The sequence below is a fragment of the Schistocerca nitens genome, chromosome 9 (assembly GCF_023898315.1).
Source record: "Schistocerca nitens isolate TAMUIC-IGC-003100 chromosome 9, iqSchNite1.1, whole genome shotgun sequence".
Taxonomy (NCBI): Eukaryota; Metazoa; Arthropoda; class Insecta; order Orthoptera; family Acrididae; genus Schistocerca; species Schistocerca nitens.
The window spans coordinates 493,300,808-493,318,023 of record NC_064622.1 but is presented as its reverse complement, the minus strand read 5'-3'; the positions used below and the strand labels follow the sequence as shown (position 1 = coordinate 493,318,023).

Here is a 17,216-nt window from a genome sequence, read left to right as displayed (position 1 = left end):
AGATTGATAAGCACCACTTTAAAAAAAAAATTAAGCTGATATTTCGTATTGGAAAAGGTGTTTTGCAATACTGCTTCTTCAGTGATTGGGTAACCAAGTTGAAAAAGCTGCTTGAGAGATAGGGGAGAGTTATTAGCGGACTAAATTGGACAGTAAACATAACTTTTTACATCTTTAATGAGGTCGATTCTCGGGGTAGTACATAATAAAAAAAAGTGGCACTCAAGTTTAATAATAATTTTTGAAATGAGGTATAGTTAATGTTAAGTAGCTAGCCAGTAGGTAGTATTTTTACATATACTACACCACTGCAAAAAGGAAAAAAATAAAAAAAATTTAAAAGTTGGTCTCAATCACTGTACCTAACTCAAGCACTTTTTTGTATTCTGGGGGCACCTGAAACACTTTTTGATATGATTTACCTTTTTTTTTTTTTTTTTTTGGGAAGGTGACAGTTTGTATTCCACAAAACAATATTTACAAGATAATCCTTTCTCTTTTAAATTGGAAATGTTGGTAGGACATGTGATCTAGAGTCTAACGTCTGATAATATAATTGCTAATGCCATCAGTATGGTGGACCTTAACTGATGTGTGTGCTTTCCACAAATAAGTGTATGGTCTCCAGTGAGAACATTGTAGCTTTGATTCATATTGTAGCAGTGATATTTGTTTTTAAATCTAATATCTTTAGTGATTGTTATGAAATTCGACAGATAATTTTGCAGTTTTTCATCAGCAGATAGCCACTCACATGGATTATCTTGATATTTTTGTTACATTTTTCTGAGGGAAAAGACAAAATTGTTGAATCCATTTGCTTTACATGCAAACATTATCATGCTAAACAATTCCCATCCAGTCTTAAGTCTTTATTGCCATTGTAGCAGCACTTCCTTTTTCAAAGCTAATGTGTGACAGAGTTGCAGCAGTTAATTTTATACCAATTATTTGTTAATAAGATTAAGTGCATTACTTACAACACAGAAATTATCTATTGCTCCTTCTGATATAGCAAATTAGCTCTAGAGGTTAACTGTGTTGGTGTTGTGTACTAATGTTTCTATATTTTCTGTTTCATTAGTCACCAACTGGAGGAAGAGTGACAGTTTTCCAGTCTTGCTTGCCAAATCAAGGGCCTGGTGCACTCACTCCTCGAGAGGATCCCAGTCAGCGAGCGGGGAAAGATGCTCCACATCTTAACCCTGCCACTGACTTTTATAAAAGGCTGGCTCTCGACTGTTCAGGGCATCAAGTTGCAGTTGATCTGTTTATTGTCAACAGCCAATACTGTGACTTAGCCACAATATGTGAGTAGCACCATTTTGTTTTTCCTGCTGTACAATTGTTTTCTCAAATAACTAAGTACATCCAGGATAGTGTTAAAGGGTTGTCATCTTTGCGGAAATTGCATTTGAAAACCAGAGCAGGAACATAGAAATAAAATAAAAAAGAGCCATGAAGATTTGGGCTGAATGCCAGTTATTTACAGTTGAGGTGTGAATTGTCTGTTAAATCTTCTGGTTGAGTGTGTATGGCATGTGAATAAATTATTGAAAAGCAATCGGTGTAATTTTTATTGTGATGTGAAATATCAATCAGTAGTCTTGGTAGAGGATTGAAATCAAAGGGCAGTGTAAAAACAAACTGCAGAATTCACATAAGTGAAAACTTAGTGCCTTTGGAAAAAGATAATTAGTATTGCATAATCATTGCTGGTGTAAACGTAATGCCAGAATGATTGTGCAAGTTTGGAGTCAGCATATTGGATTAAAGCGGAGGTGGTCACCAGATCGTAAAATGTGCTGATAATATCAAGAATCTTGATGGACTTCAAAGAAAAAAATAAATAAATAAAATTGTGCACCGATGGGAGCTTCCCTCACTTGTTTGTTTTAACTTGCAGCAATTTGATAGATACCACACTGTTCATACTACTAACAGAGGCTGCCATAGGATTCCAGTTGAGGCTTTCCAACAAGCAAAATTTTGGGATTGTGCCTATGCATTATTTGTGTCATCGGATTATCATACTGAATAAGTAGTGAATGTGATGGTGTGCAATGCTGCAGGATATCATTGGCACATACGGCTCCTGTTAGCGCCACATACTCTGAACAGCAGGGGGTGGTGATTTGCTTGTAGTAGAGCTGTTTAAAGTCACACACTCTATAAACTGTAATCATTATGAACTTACCACTTGTATAGTGATTAGCCATGTATGGGCAATAACTACTGCTAAACATTCTGCAGAGGTTGTGGACCCACACTTCAAGAAAACTGGGAAGTCGGTGCACAAATAGTAAGACATTACTAACAAAACCACTTGAGCACATAATATATGTACTTTAGTGTTTATTTGCTCCATGATGTAATGTACCAATTTTCTTACAGTACCTTGAGAACATGCTCTGTAGAACAGAGTCACTTAAAATGTAGCCAAACACTGCCATTAAGTTATGTAAATACACAAAAAAGCGGTTTCCAGCACATGTACTTTGGGCTGTCTGTCTGTTTTTTATCATCTGTGTTTTCTTAGGTCCACACTAACCTTGGATAGTTGGGAGCTTGCTCTAATTTAACAATAAGTGTGAAGGTACATATCTTCCCAGGTAGTACGGCAGTAACACTTTGTTGTTTTGACATTTTTGTTATGACTTGATTGCCCTGCGGATTACAGGTTATAATTCAATAATATTTTGTTTCACTTTTATTTGTAAAGTAATCATCAGAACTGCGTTGCAATTAAATTGATAGGAAAAGATTCTGCTTCTGAAGTGGAAGCAGGAACAGTCACAGTCACTAACAAAATCATAAGCTTTTAGGTTTGTTTGATATTTGTGTTCCATTTTTGATTTTCCCCTTCATCTGGTTCTGCTTCCTCTTCCTAATTCAGAGTCTTAAATGGCTTCCGATTTTAATTATTCTTGTTTCCTTCATTGTGTTCCAGTTTTCACAAATATACAATTTTATGTAGCATCTCTGCACTGGCTATATGATTGCTACTGACTGAAATTAGACTGGTGCAGAGGGTTTCATTTAAATCAAAAATAAATATTATTTGATGCACATGTGTAAGTCTTTCTTGCTCTGTTTCTATGATTAAAAATAACATACATTTCTGACCAAAATTATTTTTTTCAGCTGGAATTTCGAGGTTTTCTGGGGGTTGTATTCATCATTTCCCTCTTTTCAAAGCCTCAAATGTTCTTCAAGCAGAATATTTTCAGAGGTCACTGAAGAGGTACCTAACACGCAAGATTGGGTTTGAAGCGGTGATGAGAATCCGATGCAGCAGGTAACTCACTATACTGCGTCAAATTGTCCATGTTATTTTCTTACATAAAATTATGCAGCCACCATGTACTCCTTCCCTGCACTCAAACTGTAGAATAAGTGCTGAAATTGCGAAAAGGATGAAAGGAGAAAAAACCTAAAGTCAGAGCTAAGTTAACCCATAAATATTTAAAAACCAGCATTTTTACTGAGAAAAATATAAGCATTGAAAAAGAAACAAAGTTAAAAATACAAACTATTTTTTTTAACAATACCTAACAATGTGCTTCGAAATTTTTGTGTATAAGGTAGCAAGGAATGGCGATAAGATTTTGTAGTGGACAGTCAATTGAAGACAAGACAGATGGAAAAAAGTAAGTAAACTGTTTATTACTTCAGAAGTAATTGCTGTAACTGTTAATACAATTATTCCACAGTGAGACAAGGTGATGAATGCATTCATGGAAAATGTTTGTGGTTGCCTACAGTACCATGATTGTACATAGATGTGCACTTCATTGCTCACCTACTTGATGCCAAGGTTGTTTAGACTACACTGCAGAAGTTATGTTGGGAAGCTCTTACACATCTTCCACACAGTCCCGGTCTCTCCCCAAGCGATTTCCATATTTTTGGTGCCCTGAAGAAAGACGTTCATGGCCCTTAATTTACTTTTGACGCAGAGGCACACACTCTGGTGCAATCATGGTTCCATAGGCAAGCGCAAACATTTGTTATTGAACATTTTGCTTGATAGTGGGATGAATGTCTTAACAGTTATTATGTTTACTTCTGAAATAATAAACAGTACACTCACTTTTCCATCTGTCTTGTCTTCATTTGACTGTTGGTTATAAAATCTTATCCATCTGTCTTATTTTCGTTTGACTGCTACTTGTAGTTTGCTGTTTCTGCTGTAGTTGAACAAACAAAAAGTAGATAGCTGAGATATTTACAAACTTATGTGAAAGGTGGCAGCATTTCTACACTTTCATTAAAGCTTTTGTAATTGTTGCACAATTGCTTCATTTAGTGCTGGTAACGAGATTCAGCAGTTAACACATTTTTGTATGCATTTAAAGTTAAATTTTTGGCAGTTCTTGCCCGGATATGTCCTCATAGATGTCTTGCACTGGAGCAAACAGAGAGCAGTGCCATTGTGTTTGTTCTCCTGTATTATAATAAGTGGTGTTCACCCTCAATCCTCTGTTAGGTAGCTCTTCAAAGAGTAAGATATACCAAGTCCACCTTCACAGTATCTTTATTCACTAATGAAAATAAACAAACAATGGAAACTCCAGGTAGGAATATCAACAATGTAGGAAAAGACAGGTTGCTACTTACCGTAAAAAAGGCATGTCAAATTGCAGACAGGCACAATTAAGACACTTACGTCAAGCTTTTGGCCACAGCCTTCATTGGTGAAAGAGAGAGACACGAGCAAGCACACCTCATGTACACATGACTGCCAACTCCAGCATCACTCATTCTGGCTTGAGATGCTCTTTTACTTACGAAGGCTATGGCTGAAAGCTTTGTGTAAGTGTCTTTTAATTGTACCTGCCTGCAACTTGCTGTGTCTTCTTTATGGTAAGTAGCAGTTTGTGTTTTCCTACATCACTAATGAAATTGGTCGTAAATAATCCATTGCAATTTAAGAACAAAATGATGTTTACTAACCATCACTAAAGCTGTCAGTGGCTCAGAAGGCATTAAATATGCATCATCAAAAATTTCTGATCATTTCCTCAACAACATAAAATGTCTAACAAGGAGGAAAGCAATATTTAAATCTGACCTAAAATCATTGCTCTTGGACAACTCTTTTATTCCATAGACAAATTTTTGTTTAAATACTGGTAGTGTGTCTTTTTTTTTTAAGTACTGGACAAATATGAATAGCACTTACAATCTGAGGGTTCTGTGTAAATTTAGTTGTGTATGTAGATTATGATTGTTATTGTTAATCTAAATTTCAACTTATATAAAACTAATTACCCATTCCTAAGAAAACTAGGGAGATCCTGTTTTTACCAATTGAGGCATGGAACCCTTAAAAAAATTAATTTTAAGTGTAGTTTTGTGAGTAGGACTAAAAGTAATATGCTCAGTAATGTTAAACCTAATGATGTCTAAATATCCTGTAAACTAACTCATTCTACATTATTTCAATAATAGAAAATCATTCAGGTGATTTATGGAGTGTATAACTCTTTGTCTACTCCAAGAACTTTGTGGCTTACAGTTCTCCTGTGTACGACATTTTTCCCGCTTGGTGTTTTTCTCATTAAAATCCTGAAGAGCTAACATTAGAAGTTTCATATATATTTTCTTTCAGTCTGATATATTCTTTATTACAGACTTAGTAGTTGTTTACTTTCTTTCACTATTAAAGCATCCCTTTTTCTGTGATAGGAATGTGTGCACATGAGAACATGGCTTGTGCTGCTGTGTTGATATTTGCCCGGTGTTTCCTTTCACTTTTGCTCATAACTGTTATGTTGGTGCATAAGTTTGTAAAATTTTTCCATAAGTTTAATAAACCAGGAGATGGACGTAACAGAGACATTAGTTAACAATAATTGACTATTTACAACATTCTGGCAACATTGGGTTAACTTTTCAATTTCACAGCTGTAAAAATTGTGTGGTTTAAATGATTAATAGAAAATCTCATATAAAGATGTGAAACAAATACTAACAAAGAGATAGAGGGGCTGGCCAGTACTTACCTCAGCTCCGTACAGCCGATAGATACACACAACAGAACAGAACAGAAAATTTACATCCCACATACCCAAGGTCTCTCTGCCCTTGAACACTACCTCTCCCAACGCCCACCCGAAGATCTTCCAGAAACCCCGTTCCTTATCACACTTACCAACTTCATCCTCACCCATAATTTATTCACTTTTGAAGGCCATACCTGCAAACAAATCAGGGGAATGGCCATGGGAACCAGGATGGCTCCGTCCTATGCCAACCTCTTCATGGGCCGCATGGAGGAGGCTTTCCTGAAGACCCAACAGCTGCTTCCCCTGGCCTGGTATAGGTTTAAAGATGACATCTTTGTGGTCTGGACTCATGGTGAAGAAACACTCCTTAATTTCCTCCATAACCTCAACTCCTTTTCAAATCTGAATTTCACCTGGTCCTTCTCCAAAACCCAAGCCACATTCCTGGGTGTTGACCTTCATCTTGTTGAAGCTCACATCCACACCTCTGTCCACATCAAACCCACAAACAACAGTATCTCCACTTTGATAGCTGCCATCCATTCCACATCAAACGCTCCCTTCCCTACAGCCTAGGTATTTGTGGCAAACGTATCTGCTCCAATGACGAATCCCTCAACAATTACACCAATAACCTGACCAGTGCTTTCCTCTCCCGCAACTATCCTGCAGACCTTGTCCACAAACAGATCTCCCGAGCAATACATTCCTCCCCATCCAACAAAACTGTTCCTACCCCCAGATCACACAGAAGCATCCCCCTTGTCACCCAATATTATCTTGGCCTCGAATACATCAACAAATTACTCCGCCAGGGATATGACTTTCTCAAGTCAAGCCCTGAAATGAGATCATCCCTTGACAATATTCTCCCCACACCATCCAGAGTTGCCTTTCGTCGCCCCCCTAACCTCCGTAACATCCTTGTCAAACCCTACAATATTCCCTGACCACCTTCTCTACCCAGCGGTTCCTACCCCTGTAACCGACCCCGCAGCAAAACCTGCCCCATGCATCCCCCCTCAACCACCTACTCCAGCCCTGCTACTGGTAAAACATACACAATTCAAGGCAGGGCCACATGTGAAACAACACATGTCATTTATCAGCTGACATGCCTGCACTGCACAGCCTTTTACATCGGTATGACAACAACTAAACTGGCTGAGCGCATGAACGGGCACAGACGAACTGTCCGCCTAGGAGATGTCCAATACCCAGTAGCAGAGCATGCCCTCCAGCATAATTCTAGGGATCTAGGAACCTGCTACAACGTATGTGCCATTTGGCTTCTCCCACCCAGCACCAGTTCCTCGGAACTGCGGAGATGGGAACTTGCACTCCAACACATCCTTTCATCCCGCCATCCCCGTGGACTGAACCTACGTTAACCAACCTCACTCCCATTTACTCTTCAGTGTTCTCCTTTTTCCCTCTCCTCTTTAGCCATTCACGCATCTTTTCATCCTACATAGTTGTGTTTATCTTTGTACTATATACCTCTTTATTTCTGTATGCATCCTCTTCGGTTTGAAGCTGGCACAGTACTTACGGTAGAATATCTTTGGCTTCCCTCTGACAACCATGCCTCCATCCTTGCTACCCTCCCGGTTTACCTTTCCCTGTTGCTTCATAACCTGGGTTGTGAGCAACTGAATCCACTTTCCCTTCTTGCCCTGTTTTCCCCTCTCTCCTCCCTGATGAAGGAACAAAGTTCCGAAAGCAGGAATGTGAATTTTCTGTTCTGTTTTGTGTATCTGTCGGCTGTGCCGAGCTGAGGTAAGTACTGGCCAGCCCCTCTATCTCTTTGTTAGTAAATTGTGTGGGTTTCAGGCGAAGAATTTGTTGAATCTTGTTCAGAGCATATTTTCATCTGGAAAGGAAGTTCTTTAAAGGTTGTTCAGTAGAGAGTGAAAAAATTTAAAATCTGAGGGTGCAGGATTAGGTGAATAAGGTGGGTGCAGAATGACTTCCCAGCCCAACTCCCCTAGAGTGTTTTTTGTCACTCAAGGAGAATGCGGGCGAGCATCATCGTGGTGTAGCATCACTTCACCCAGTCTTCCTGGTTGTTGTTCTTGGATTGTGCCTGCAAGACGTCTCAGATGTTGAGAGTAAATGTCAGCAGTGATGGTTACACCTTAGGGAAGCAATTCATAGTGCACACTTGTCGCTGTTCCACCAGATGCATAACATTACCTTTTGTGAATGTGCACAGATCTTTGTATGTGGAGTTGTTTGCGCTCAACCGTTCCTTTCAGCAGAAAGACATGACTGAGCGAGGTGGCACAGTGGTTAGCACACTGGACTCCCATTCGTGAGGAAAATGATTGAAACCCGCGTCTGGCCATTCTGATTTATGTTTTCTGTGATTTCCTTAAATCACTTTAGGCAAGTGCTGGAATGGTTCCTCTGAAAGGGGATGACCGACTTTCTTCCCCATCCTTCCCTAATCCAATGGGACCAATGACCTCGTTGTTTAGTCTCTTCCCCCAAATCGACCAACCAACCATAAAGACACCATTTCTTGTCACTGGTAATGATACAGGGTAAGATTGGTCAGTGTTGTTCACCAGCCAACTGATCATGAGCAAGCACTGATACATATGACCACCCACTGAGTTTTGTGATTTTTGCTTAGAACATGCTGTACCCGTACACCAGATTTTTGAACTTTCCCTGTTGCATGCAAATATCGCACATGGTGGAATGACCATAGTTCATTGCATTTACCAATTCTCGAGTACACTGATTTTATTATTGTGGATTAATGCATTTAAATGATCTTCATCAAACTCCGAAAGTCTTCCTGAATACAAATAGCCACTAATGTCAAAACGATCTTCCTTAAAATGAGAGAACCATTTTTTTTGCCTTGCTTTATCCAATGGCATTATCCCTATGTGGGGAAAAAATTAGTGGCTGCTTCCATTGCTGTCACCTTTTTATTAAACTCAATTAGAAGAATATGTTGGAAATGTTCCAATTTCCCCACTTGGCACTTGATTTTCTGTCATCCCCAGCTTCACTCACTATCTCCATATGACAAAATAGTAATACATAAACTCAAATAGTAACAGCGAATTGCAAATGAAAAATGAGTGTGTAAATGAAGCCATAGCAACCAGCATTCAGACATTCAAAACAAAAATGCTACTAACTTCGACACCAACCTGATATAGTTTCATGCATTGTATTGTTTTACTTTACTCATTGTTGTGGGTTGTTTCATTGCAATTTCTTCTTTACATGTTGCATTTTATTATTCTCTCCTACAATTTATTCCTCTTTTTCTCCATTTAACTCATCCTTCCTTTCTTCCTTCTTTCTCTCGCTATTTTGAACATTCATTTTATCTTAACATTTTCAATTTAATTTTTTTTCCATAAATACTGTATGTGTAATTTGTTCTCCCTGTACTCTTGATTCCTTATCCCCAATGCGATTAAGTAAGTTCCTATTCTGAAGTGCTTCAATAGAAGTTGAACTGTCAGTAAGCAAATTATAGCTTACCACAAGAAGTATTTTTAAGCTCTAGTTTTGTGTTAGGGCAAGGTGGGATTTCTAAAAGTGACACGGTACGAGGCCGAGTCAAAAAGTAAGTTACACTTCCAAGTTGTGGCCGTTTATTAAACCATATGCACATAGGCAACAGGGCTATGACAACATAACCCCCAAGAAACCGTAAATATTTCTCGGAATGGGTAACAAAGTTTTCAGTTCCGGATCCGTAGAAGTCACCTCCAGAGCTATGTAACCACCTGGATACAGCTGCTTTCACCTTCTCATCATTTTGGAATCATCATCCACAAAGCTCCTCGTTTGTCTTGCCAGACACACGATAAACACGTAGCACTAGGTCCGGACTGTATGGAGGATGTTACCATATCTCTCAGTTGAATAGCACCATATCCGCATCCAGTGATGCCTGTGGGCTGAGGATGACACGGCAGCCGGTCAGTACCGTTGGGCCTTCATGGCCTGTTTGGGAGGAGTTCAGTTTTTCAGTTGAGTAGCTGTAGCAGTTGGTGGGCCAAGTGCAGTGTTGCATTATCGTACAGCAAATCACACTGCCGCTGAATTTTTCCCCGCTGTTCTCTCTCTCTCTCTCTCTCTCTCTCTCTCTCTCTTTATGTTTGACAATACAAGGCAGAGTTGATTGTAATGCCTTTTGGCATAAATACCCTGTACACCACACCCTCCATGTCAAAGGACACTGTTGCCATCACATTTCCTGCTGAAGGTTGAACCCTGGCCATCTTTTGTTGTGATGATGTGGTGTCCACACATTCCATCGGTTTTTTTTTGTGTGTGTGGGGGGGGGGGGGGGTGGCAGGTGAAGTGATGGATCCCTGTTTCAACCCCTGTGATGGTTCACTGCAGAAACTCTTTAGCCTCCACAGTCTATTGTTCCAAAAAATGCCAGTGACAATTGCAAATGTTGTCCCTTTTGAACATTGGTGAGCAACTGTGGGATCCATCTGGCACACAGTTTACACTATCCAAGGTGCTAGCAATGGAGGACACATTGCCATACGAACTGTTCAGCATGCTGACAGTTTCGTGCTGCGTTATGCGCTGATCCTCTCTAATGATCACATCCAGACTGTCAACATTTGCAATGGTTCTGGATGTCGCAGACGTACCTTGGCGATATTTGTTAGTGAGATCAGAGTGTACATTGTCCAATTGCTTACACCGCTTTACAATACCTGGGTGAGAGATTGCATGCTCGCATTATACAGCAGTGATTTCACTATGAATGTGAGTGCACAGTGCAGTTGAGCCATTTAGCCCATAGAAATGATTGTTGCATGAAGGTCTGTAGGATGTTCACTCCAATTTGAAGTGAACATCCAGTTGACATGCCATTGAGCCTAGCCTACTCTGCAAACAGGAGAGGATACCACACTGCCCATCCTATCAGATGTGTCGGCAGTTACTGTCTCGTGCTATACATTGTCTACAGTCATGATACTCGGTGTGCTCTCATGGTAAGCTAGTGTAACTTACTTTATGATTTGCCCTCGTGTGTTCAGATGTGTATGGTTGTGCCAATGTTAAGATATTTTTGTGAAATAAAAGATAAACAGAAAATGTGAATGTCACTTTTCCTTACAGAGGACTGGCAATACACACGTTCCATGGCAACTTTTTTGTACGCTCAACTGATCTGTTGTCACTGCCAAATGTGAACCCAGATGCAGGCTTTGGGATGCAAATTTCTATTGAGGAGAGCCTTACAGACCTTCAGAATGTATGTTTTCAGGCAGCTTTGCTTTACACATCAAGTAAAGGTATTTATTTACAGTGATGGTAATGTAGTTCGTAATGTGGATATTTGTGCAGGTTTAGTAATTTTAATTTGGTAAAAGGCTTGCAATTACTTGTACTATGTCTAATTTTCATACTGTTTAATTTTTACAGGAGAACGTCGAATTAGAGTACATACACTTTGTTTACCAGTTGCGACTGGCCTGGCGGACATCCTTCATTCTGCGGATCAACAGTGTATTGTGGGATTGCTTGCAAAGATGGGTATGTGATTTTATATGATGTGTTAGGTTTGTAAAGTTCTAGACACATTTGTGGCTGATATTTTGGATCTAAGTATTCTAGTGAGCACGTTCAAAAAATTATGGTGAATTACAACCCTAAAATGTGATATTGGTATGTCATTTTGTGGTTAAAAGTATTGATTTTTTGTTTACATTAGGAACTGAAAACCCATGAAGTCAAGATGGCACATGAAATCATCCTTATTAGTACTGATTACTAGTTTTGGCTAACAATCTAGTTATCTTCAGATGTAAGAAATAAAATAGATGTTTCCATGTTAGCAACATACAACAGCTTACAGAACTACTCATAATACTGTAGCAGAAATCAAGAATATATACACAAATTACAGAATACATACATTAAAACAGTCTTGATTAGTGTTGGTGCCATGTGGCCTCACTAATTAAAACTTTTCTTATAATGTCGACATCTATACATGACATAATTAAAAAAAAGCTTTTTGCCAATGGCATTATGCTGTTGAGCTTAATATGACACAGTCAATATTGGCATCATTACATAACACATATCATCATGTTTATGTTGCTGTGACGTGTTAAATGTGAATAGTATGGCTGTTGATGCTCATTACTGTGTTCGTGAACTGCTTCATTTGGCTTATTCATAGTATACGCATGTGTGACCAGTACTGTGGTGAAACAGGGACTGGCAGCCACAAGTATTTGACACGTTTCTTGATGCACAGACCGCTAGTTGGCGTTAGCAGCTAAATATATAACTTACGTAAAATCTACATATTCCGACAACAATTTAAGGAACAATATGTAAATGTGATAAAATTTAAATATCAGTCAAACATCAATATAGCTCGTGATATAATTAAACAGACAGGAGTTTCATGTAATAACTAACATGATAGAAATCTGTTGACATTGTATAAACTAAGCTACATAATTTTGTGTAATACTTTGTCATGTTGATACTTTGCAATGGATTGTCGGCCTTAGCCATTGTGTTAAAATATTTTTAACACATGTCTAGACAATGAATGAAAGTATAATGAACATTGCCATCAAGCAACACTGTGGGCCACAATTAAGGTGGAACTAATGACAGACAATTTTTCTATTGTTGTGAGGACAACACTAATAACAATAGATTATACAATTATTAAACTGAGAAGGATGTAAAATTTGTGACAAAGCACATGTCTGTTCAAAAAATTCCAGAGTATTCATAATTTTGCGCCAGTGGTGTGTTGGAGTGAAATGCAGTTGGCATCCCTGCATGTCTGCGTTTAATGTGTAGCTGCTGGAAGTTCCATACTTACATGTGTGTTAATTATTGTTTAGTGCTATATTGAGTAGAACGTTGTATTGCACAGTTTACGAATTTCGAGATGGCAGAGATAGAGTAGCAACACATCTGCATGAAATTTTGCATGAAACTCAGGAAAACCTTAACAGAAGTACACCAAATGATGCAGAAAGCCTGCAGCAATGAGTGCTGAAACCGTACTCAGTATTACAAATGATTCACACAGTTTAAAAATGATAGGACAGAAGTTAAAGATGACCCTCGTTCAGGATGCCCTTTGACATCTACCAACGACGCTCATGTCAGGAATGTCAACGAAATTGTGCGTGCCAGTCGAAGACTGACTCTGTGAGTATTTACGGAAGAATGTAACATTCCAGATACAGAATCTTGGTATGCATTGTGTTTGCATCGTGTTGCCGCCAAGTTCATTCCACAGCTCATCAGTCAAGACAACAAAGACCTTCGCCTTGCAATCTGTGGAGAGCTTTCAGATGGTGCAAATGAGAATGAGAATGAGATGTTTCTTAAGAGAATCATAACTAGCGATGAGACATGGGTCTACATTCATGATGTTGAGGCCAGTGTCAATCTTCACATGGGTTTGGAAAGGTTCTCTCAGACCAAAAAAAAAGCTTGTCGGGTCGGGTCAAATGTCAAAGCTATGCTGGTAGTTTTCTTTGACTTTGAAGGATTAGTTCATCATGAATTCGTGCCACAGGGACAAACTGTTAATCGATGGGACTATTGGAATGCGTTGCGACAGCTACGAGAAAATGTGAGAAGGAAACATCCTGAAATGTGACAAGTTAGTTCGTGGTTCTTGGATGACATAACGCACCCACACATTCATCTTTGTTGGTGCATGACTATTGCACAAAAAACGAAATGACTGTGCTGCCTCATCATCAGTACACTCCGGGCCTGGCCCCTGCAAAAATTTTTTTTATTTCCAAAGTTGAGAACCATGTTGAAAGGATGAAGATTTCCAATGATAGATGAGATAAAAGAAAATTCACAGATGGCACCTTGTGCGATCCAGCAAGAGGTGTACAGGTACTGCTTCCGGAAGTAGAAACGGCATTGGGAGCAGTGTATTGTGGAATAGAGTATTTTGAAGGAGACTATGCACAATAAATAAAAGGTAAGCGTAGAAAAATTTAGTAGACTATAAATTTCAGGAATTTTTTGAACAGACCTCATATGCTACATGTCCTAATGAAGATCTGTGGTTTAAGGAGCTTCACTCTTATGCAACATTATGAATTACACTTCTTTATATGTGTCAGAGGTTCACTAAAATGAACACGTATACAATACATACAAGTTAACTATACAGTATTCACCCAGAATTGGGCAACTTTGCTAGCATTTGGTGCTGCAGATTTTAAGTCCTTCATGCTACAGCTGGTTGGGCATGAGCTACATTTGAAGAGATGCCGGATTGTCTGCAATTCACTGCATTCGCACAGTGTTGTGTTGGCAGTTGGAAGTTCCATTTAAGGAGATTGTCCCTCGATATTGAAACTTTGGTCCGTAGTCTGTTCAAGGACTTCCAGATGACCCACTTCTCCATGTGTCCAGGCAGCAGTGATTTTTGTGGTGTCATCCAGTTTGACGGGTGCTGGCATATTTCTTTCCACTTGGTGAGTCGGGTAACCACAGCTGATCCTTCTAACGGTTGTGAAGTTGTTAGGAAACTCTTCCTGGACTTCAGTCTTGGCTTGGCAGGTTGATGTCCAAAGAGTGGATGTGAAGTCACTGTATTTGATTTATGCTTCTCGATGTTAGTGGCGACCTCTCTTCTGATGTCACATGGAGCAATCCCAGTGAGACATTGAACTTTGTCCATGCGGGTTGATCATAGGCAGCCTGTAGCAATCATACAGCTGTCATTTAAGGCTAAATCAACCTGCTTTGCATTTACTGAATTGTACCACACTGGGCTAGCATACTCTGCTGCAGAATAGCATAAGGCAAGAGCTTTTGTTCTTAATGTTTGTGGCTGTGTACCCCAGTTTCATCCCGCCAGTTTCTGGATGATACTTTCTGCTTCAACTTCAGACAATGTTCCTTGTAAGTCAGTGTATGGTCGAGAGTGGCACCAAATACCTGGGTTAGGAACAATACTCTAGTGCAACTGCATTCCAGAATATTTCAAGTTTCCTGTCAGCTTGTTTATGTTTCAGATGGAATGAACACACTTACATTTTCTTAAGATTGGGTGAGAGTTGATTCTTTTCATAGTAAGTACCAAGCAGTTGTAGACCGTGTGTAAGCATTGTCTCTACATCTTCAAACCAATTGCCCCGGGCAGCAAGAGCAAGGTCATCAGCATATATGAAACTTTTGCATCCTTGAGGATGTGGTTGATTATTAGTGTACACATTAAATAAAATAGGTGACAGTACACAGCCTTGTGGGAGACCGTTTTTATGAGTTCTCTGTCGGAAGTCCACGATTGTAGATTTTGTGCAGTAACACTCTGTGGTTTACGGTGTCGAAGGCTGCTGAAAGGTCAACAAAAGCTACACCTGTTATCTTTCTCTGCTCAAAGCCATCTTCTATGAACTGAGAAAGATAAAGGATTTGTGAGGTGCAATTCTTGCCTGGTCTAAAGCCAGCTTGCTGCGAGATAAGAAGTGGATCAGCTACCGCAGTTAAGTGGTGAAGAATCATTCTCTCTAGGATCTTACAGAGATGGCAAAGGAGAGATATTGGCCTAAAGTTCTTCGGATCTGTTGGTGACCTTCCAGATTTTAGTATCGCAATCACGTGTGCCTTGCGTAATAATTTCGGTATCTTGAAAAAAGCCAGACAATGGTTATACAGCTTTCAGAGCCAGTCTTTGGTTGCGGTGTCAAAATGTTTAATTTGCTCTAAACAAATTTCATCTAATCCTGCTGCCTTGCCATTTTTACATTCGTGAATGGCTTTTAATTCACCTACGTTGAATGGTCTAGTCAGGTTATTATTCTGAGATTGTTCCTTAAACTCTAATTTGAAGTCCAATTTTTTGATAGGAGATCTTGGTTTAGCATTCTCAAGAATTTGTGTAGCAATTTCATTTGGAGTGATGTTAGCATGATTGGCATGTTTTGTTGAATTGTATTTTTAGTTTTCTCGGCAGTTCCAGACCTTCTGGCTACTAATTGAAAGATCTGTTTCCTCCACAAGTTTAATCCATCTTTCTCTGTTTTGGAAGTCATTACTTCTTGACCAGCCTAGATGGTTTGCTTATTGAAAGGATCTTGTTCAAACAGTGACAGGTATTCATTCATTAGGGCTGTCGATTGGGTTGTTAATCTGTAGAGGTGTTGTGTTTTGCAGCCCCGTAGCATAGATGACCATGATACCTTCTTCACTCCATCCACAAATTTATCGTAGTTTTCTGGTGTTGCCAGGAGATCTGTTACAACTTTATCCAGGTTGGAACTAAAAAGCTCCCAGCTAGCCTTACGGAAGTTGTATCTTCTGGGGAATGGAATGGGTCTACGTTGGGATACTGCAGTAACTTGGCACATCACAGGGCAGCATTGAGAATTGGGTACAGGGTGGCAAACTGACTTAACACTCTGTTGGCCTATGTGCTCACTTCCGAAGATTAGGTCTGGGTTAGATCTCCATTTCCACCGTCCCCTGTTGAAAGATGCGAGGAGTTTACTATTGTGGATGAAAGTTAGTTGGAAGGTACCAGGCCATTTCAGCACTTCTTCCCCATTGTCATCTTGTGAGTAGCCCCAAATTGTACTGTGGCTGTTGAAGTCTCCAACTACAATCTTGGTTTGGTGTTTGTTGAAGTTCTCAGGGGTTACAAAAGAGAACTTCGCATTAGGTGGTTTGTAGCAACAAGTCTCATTCCAGATATTTTGGGGCAACACATTTTATCATCTCTGTGGGTTTCTTGTAGTCACAGAACATCACAGCAGCTAGTTTGGTAGAGTTACACTGAAGAGCCAAAGGAACTGATACACCTGCCTAATATCATGTAGGGCTCCTGTGAGCACACAAATGCCGCAACATGACATGGCGTGGACTTGGCCAATGTCAGAAGTAGTGCTGGAGGGAATTGACACCATGAATCCTGCAGGGCTATCCATAAATCCAGAAGAGTATCAGGGGATGGAAATCTCTTATGAACAGCACGTTGCAAGGCATCCCAGATATGCTCAATAATGTTCATGTCTGGGAAGTTTGGTGGCCAGCGGATGTGTTTAAACTCTGAAGAGTGTTCCTGGAGCCACTCTTTAACAACTCTGAACTTATGGTATGTCACATTGTCTTGCTGGGATTGCCAAAGTCCTTCGGAATGCACAATAGACAGGAGTGGATGCAGGTGATCAGACAGGATGCTTACGTACATGTCAC

General features: G+C 39.6%; 1 protein-coding gene across 2 annotated transcripts in view; it reads left to right on the top strand.

Annotated features, from left to right (window-relative positions):
- The window catches only part of LOC126202957 (protein transport protein Sec24A), a 159,820-nt gene that overhangs the window by 102,487 nt on the left and 40,117 nt on the right, over positions 1–17,216 (top strand). For both annotated transcript variants that reach the window (XM_049937077.1, XM_049937076.1), the window contains exons 13-16: positions 1,085–1,310; positions 3,145–3,298; positions 11,130–11,305; positions 11,436–11,546. In XM_049937077.1, coding sequence (XP_049793034.1) covers positions 1,085–1,310; positions 3,145–3,298; positions 11,130–11,305; positions 11,436–11,546 — 667 coding nt within the window. The remainder of the gene's footprint in view (positions 1–1,084; positions 1,311–3,144; positions 3,299–11,129; positions 11,306–11,435; positions 11,547–17,216) is intronic.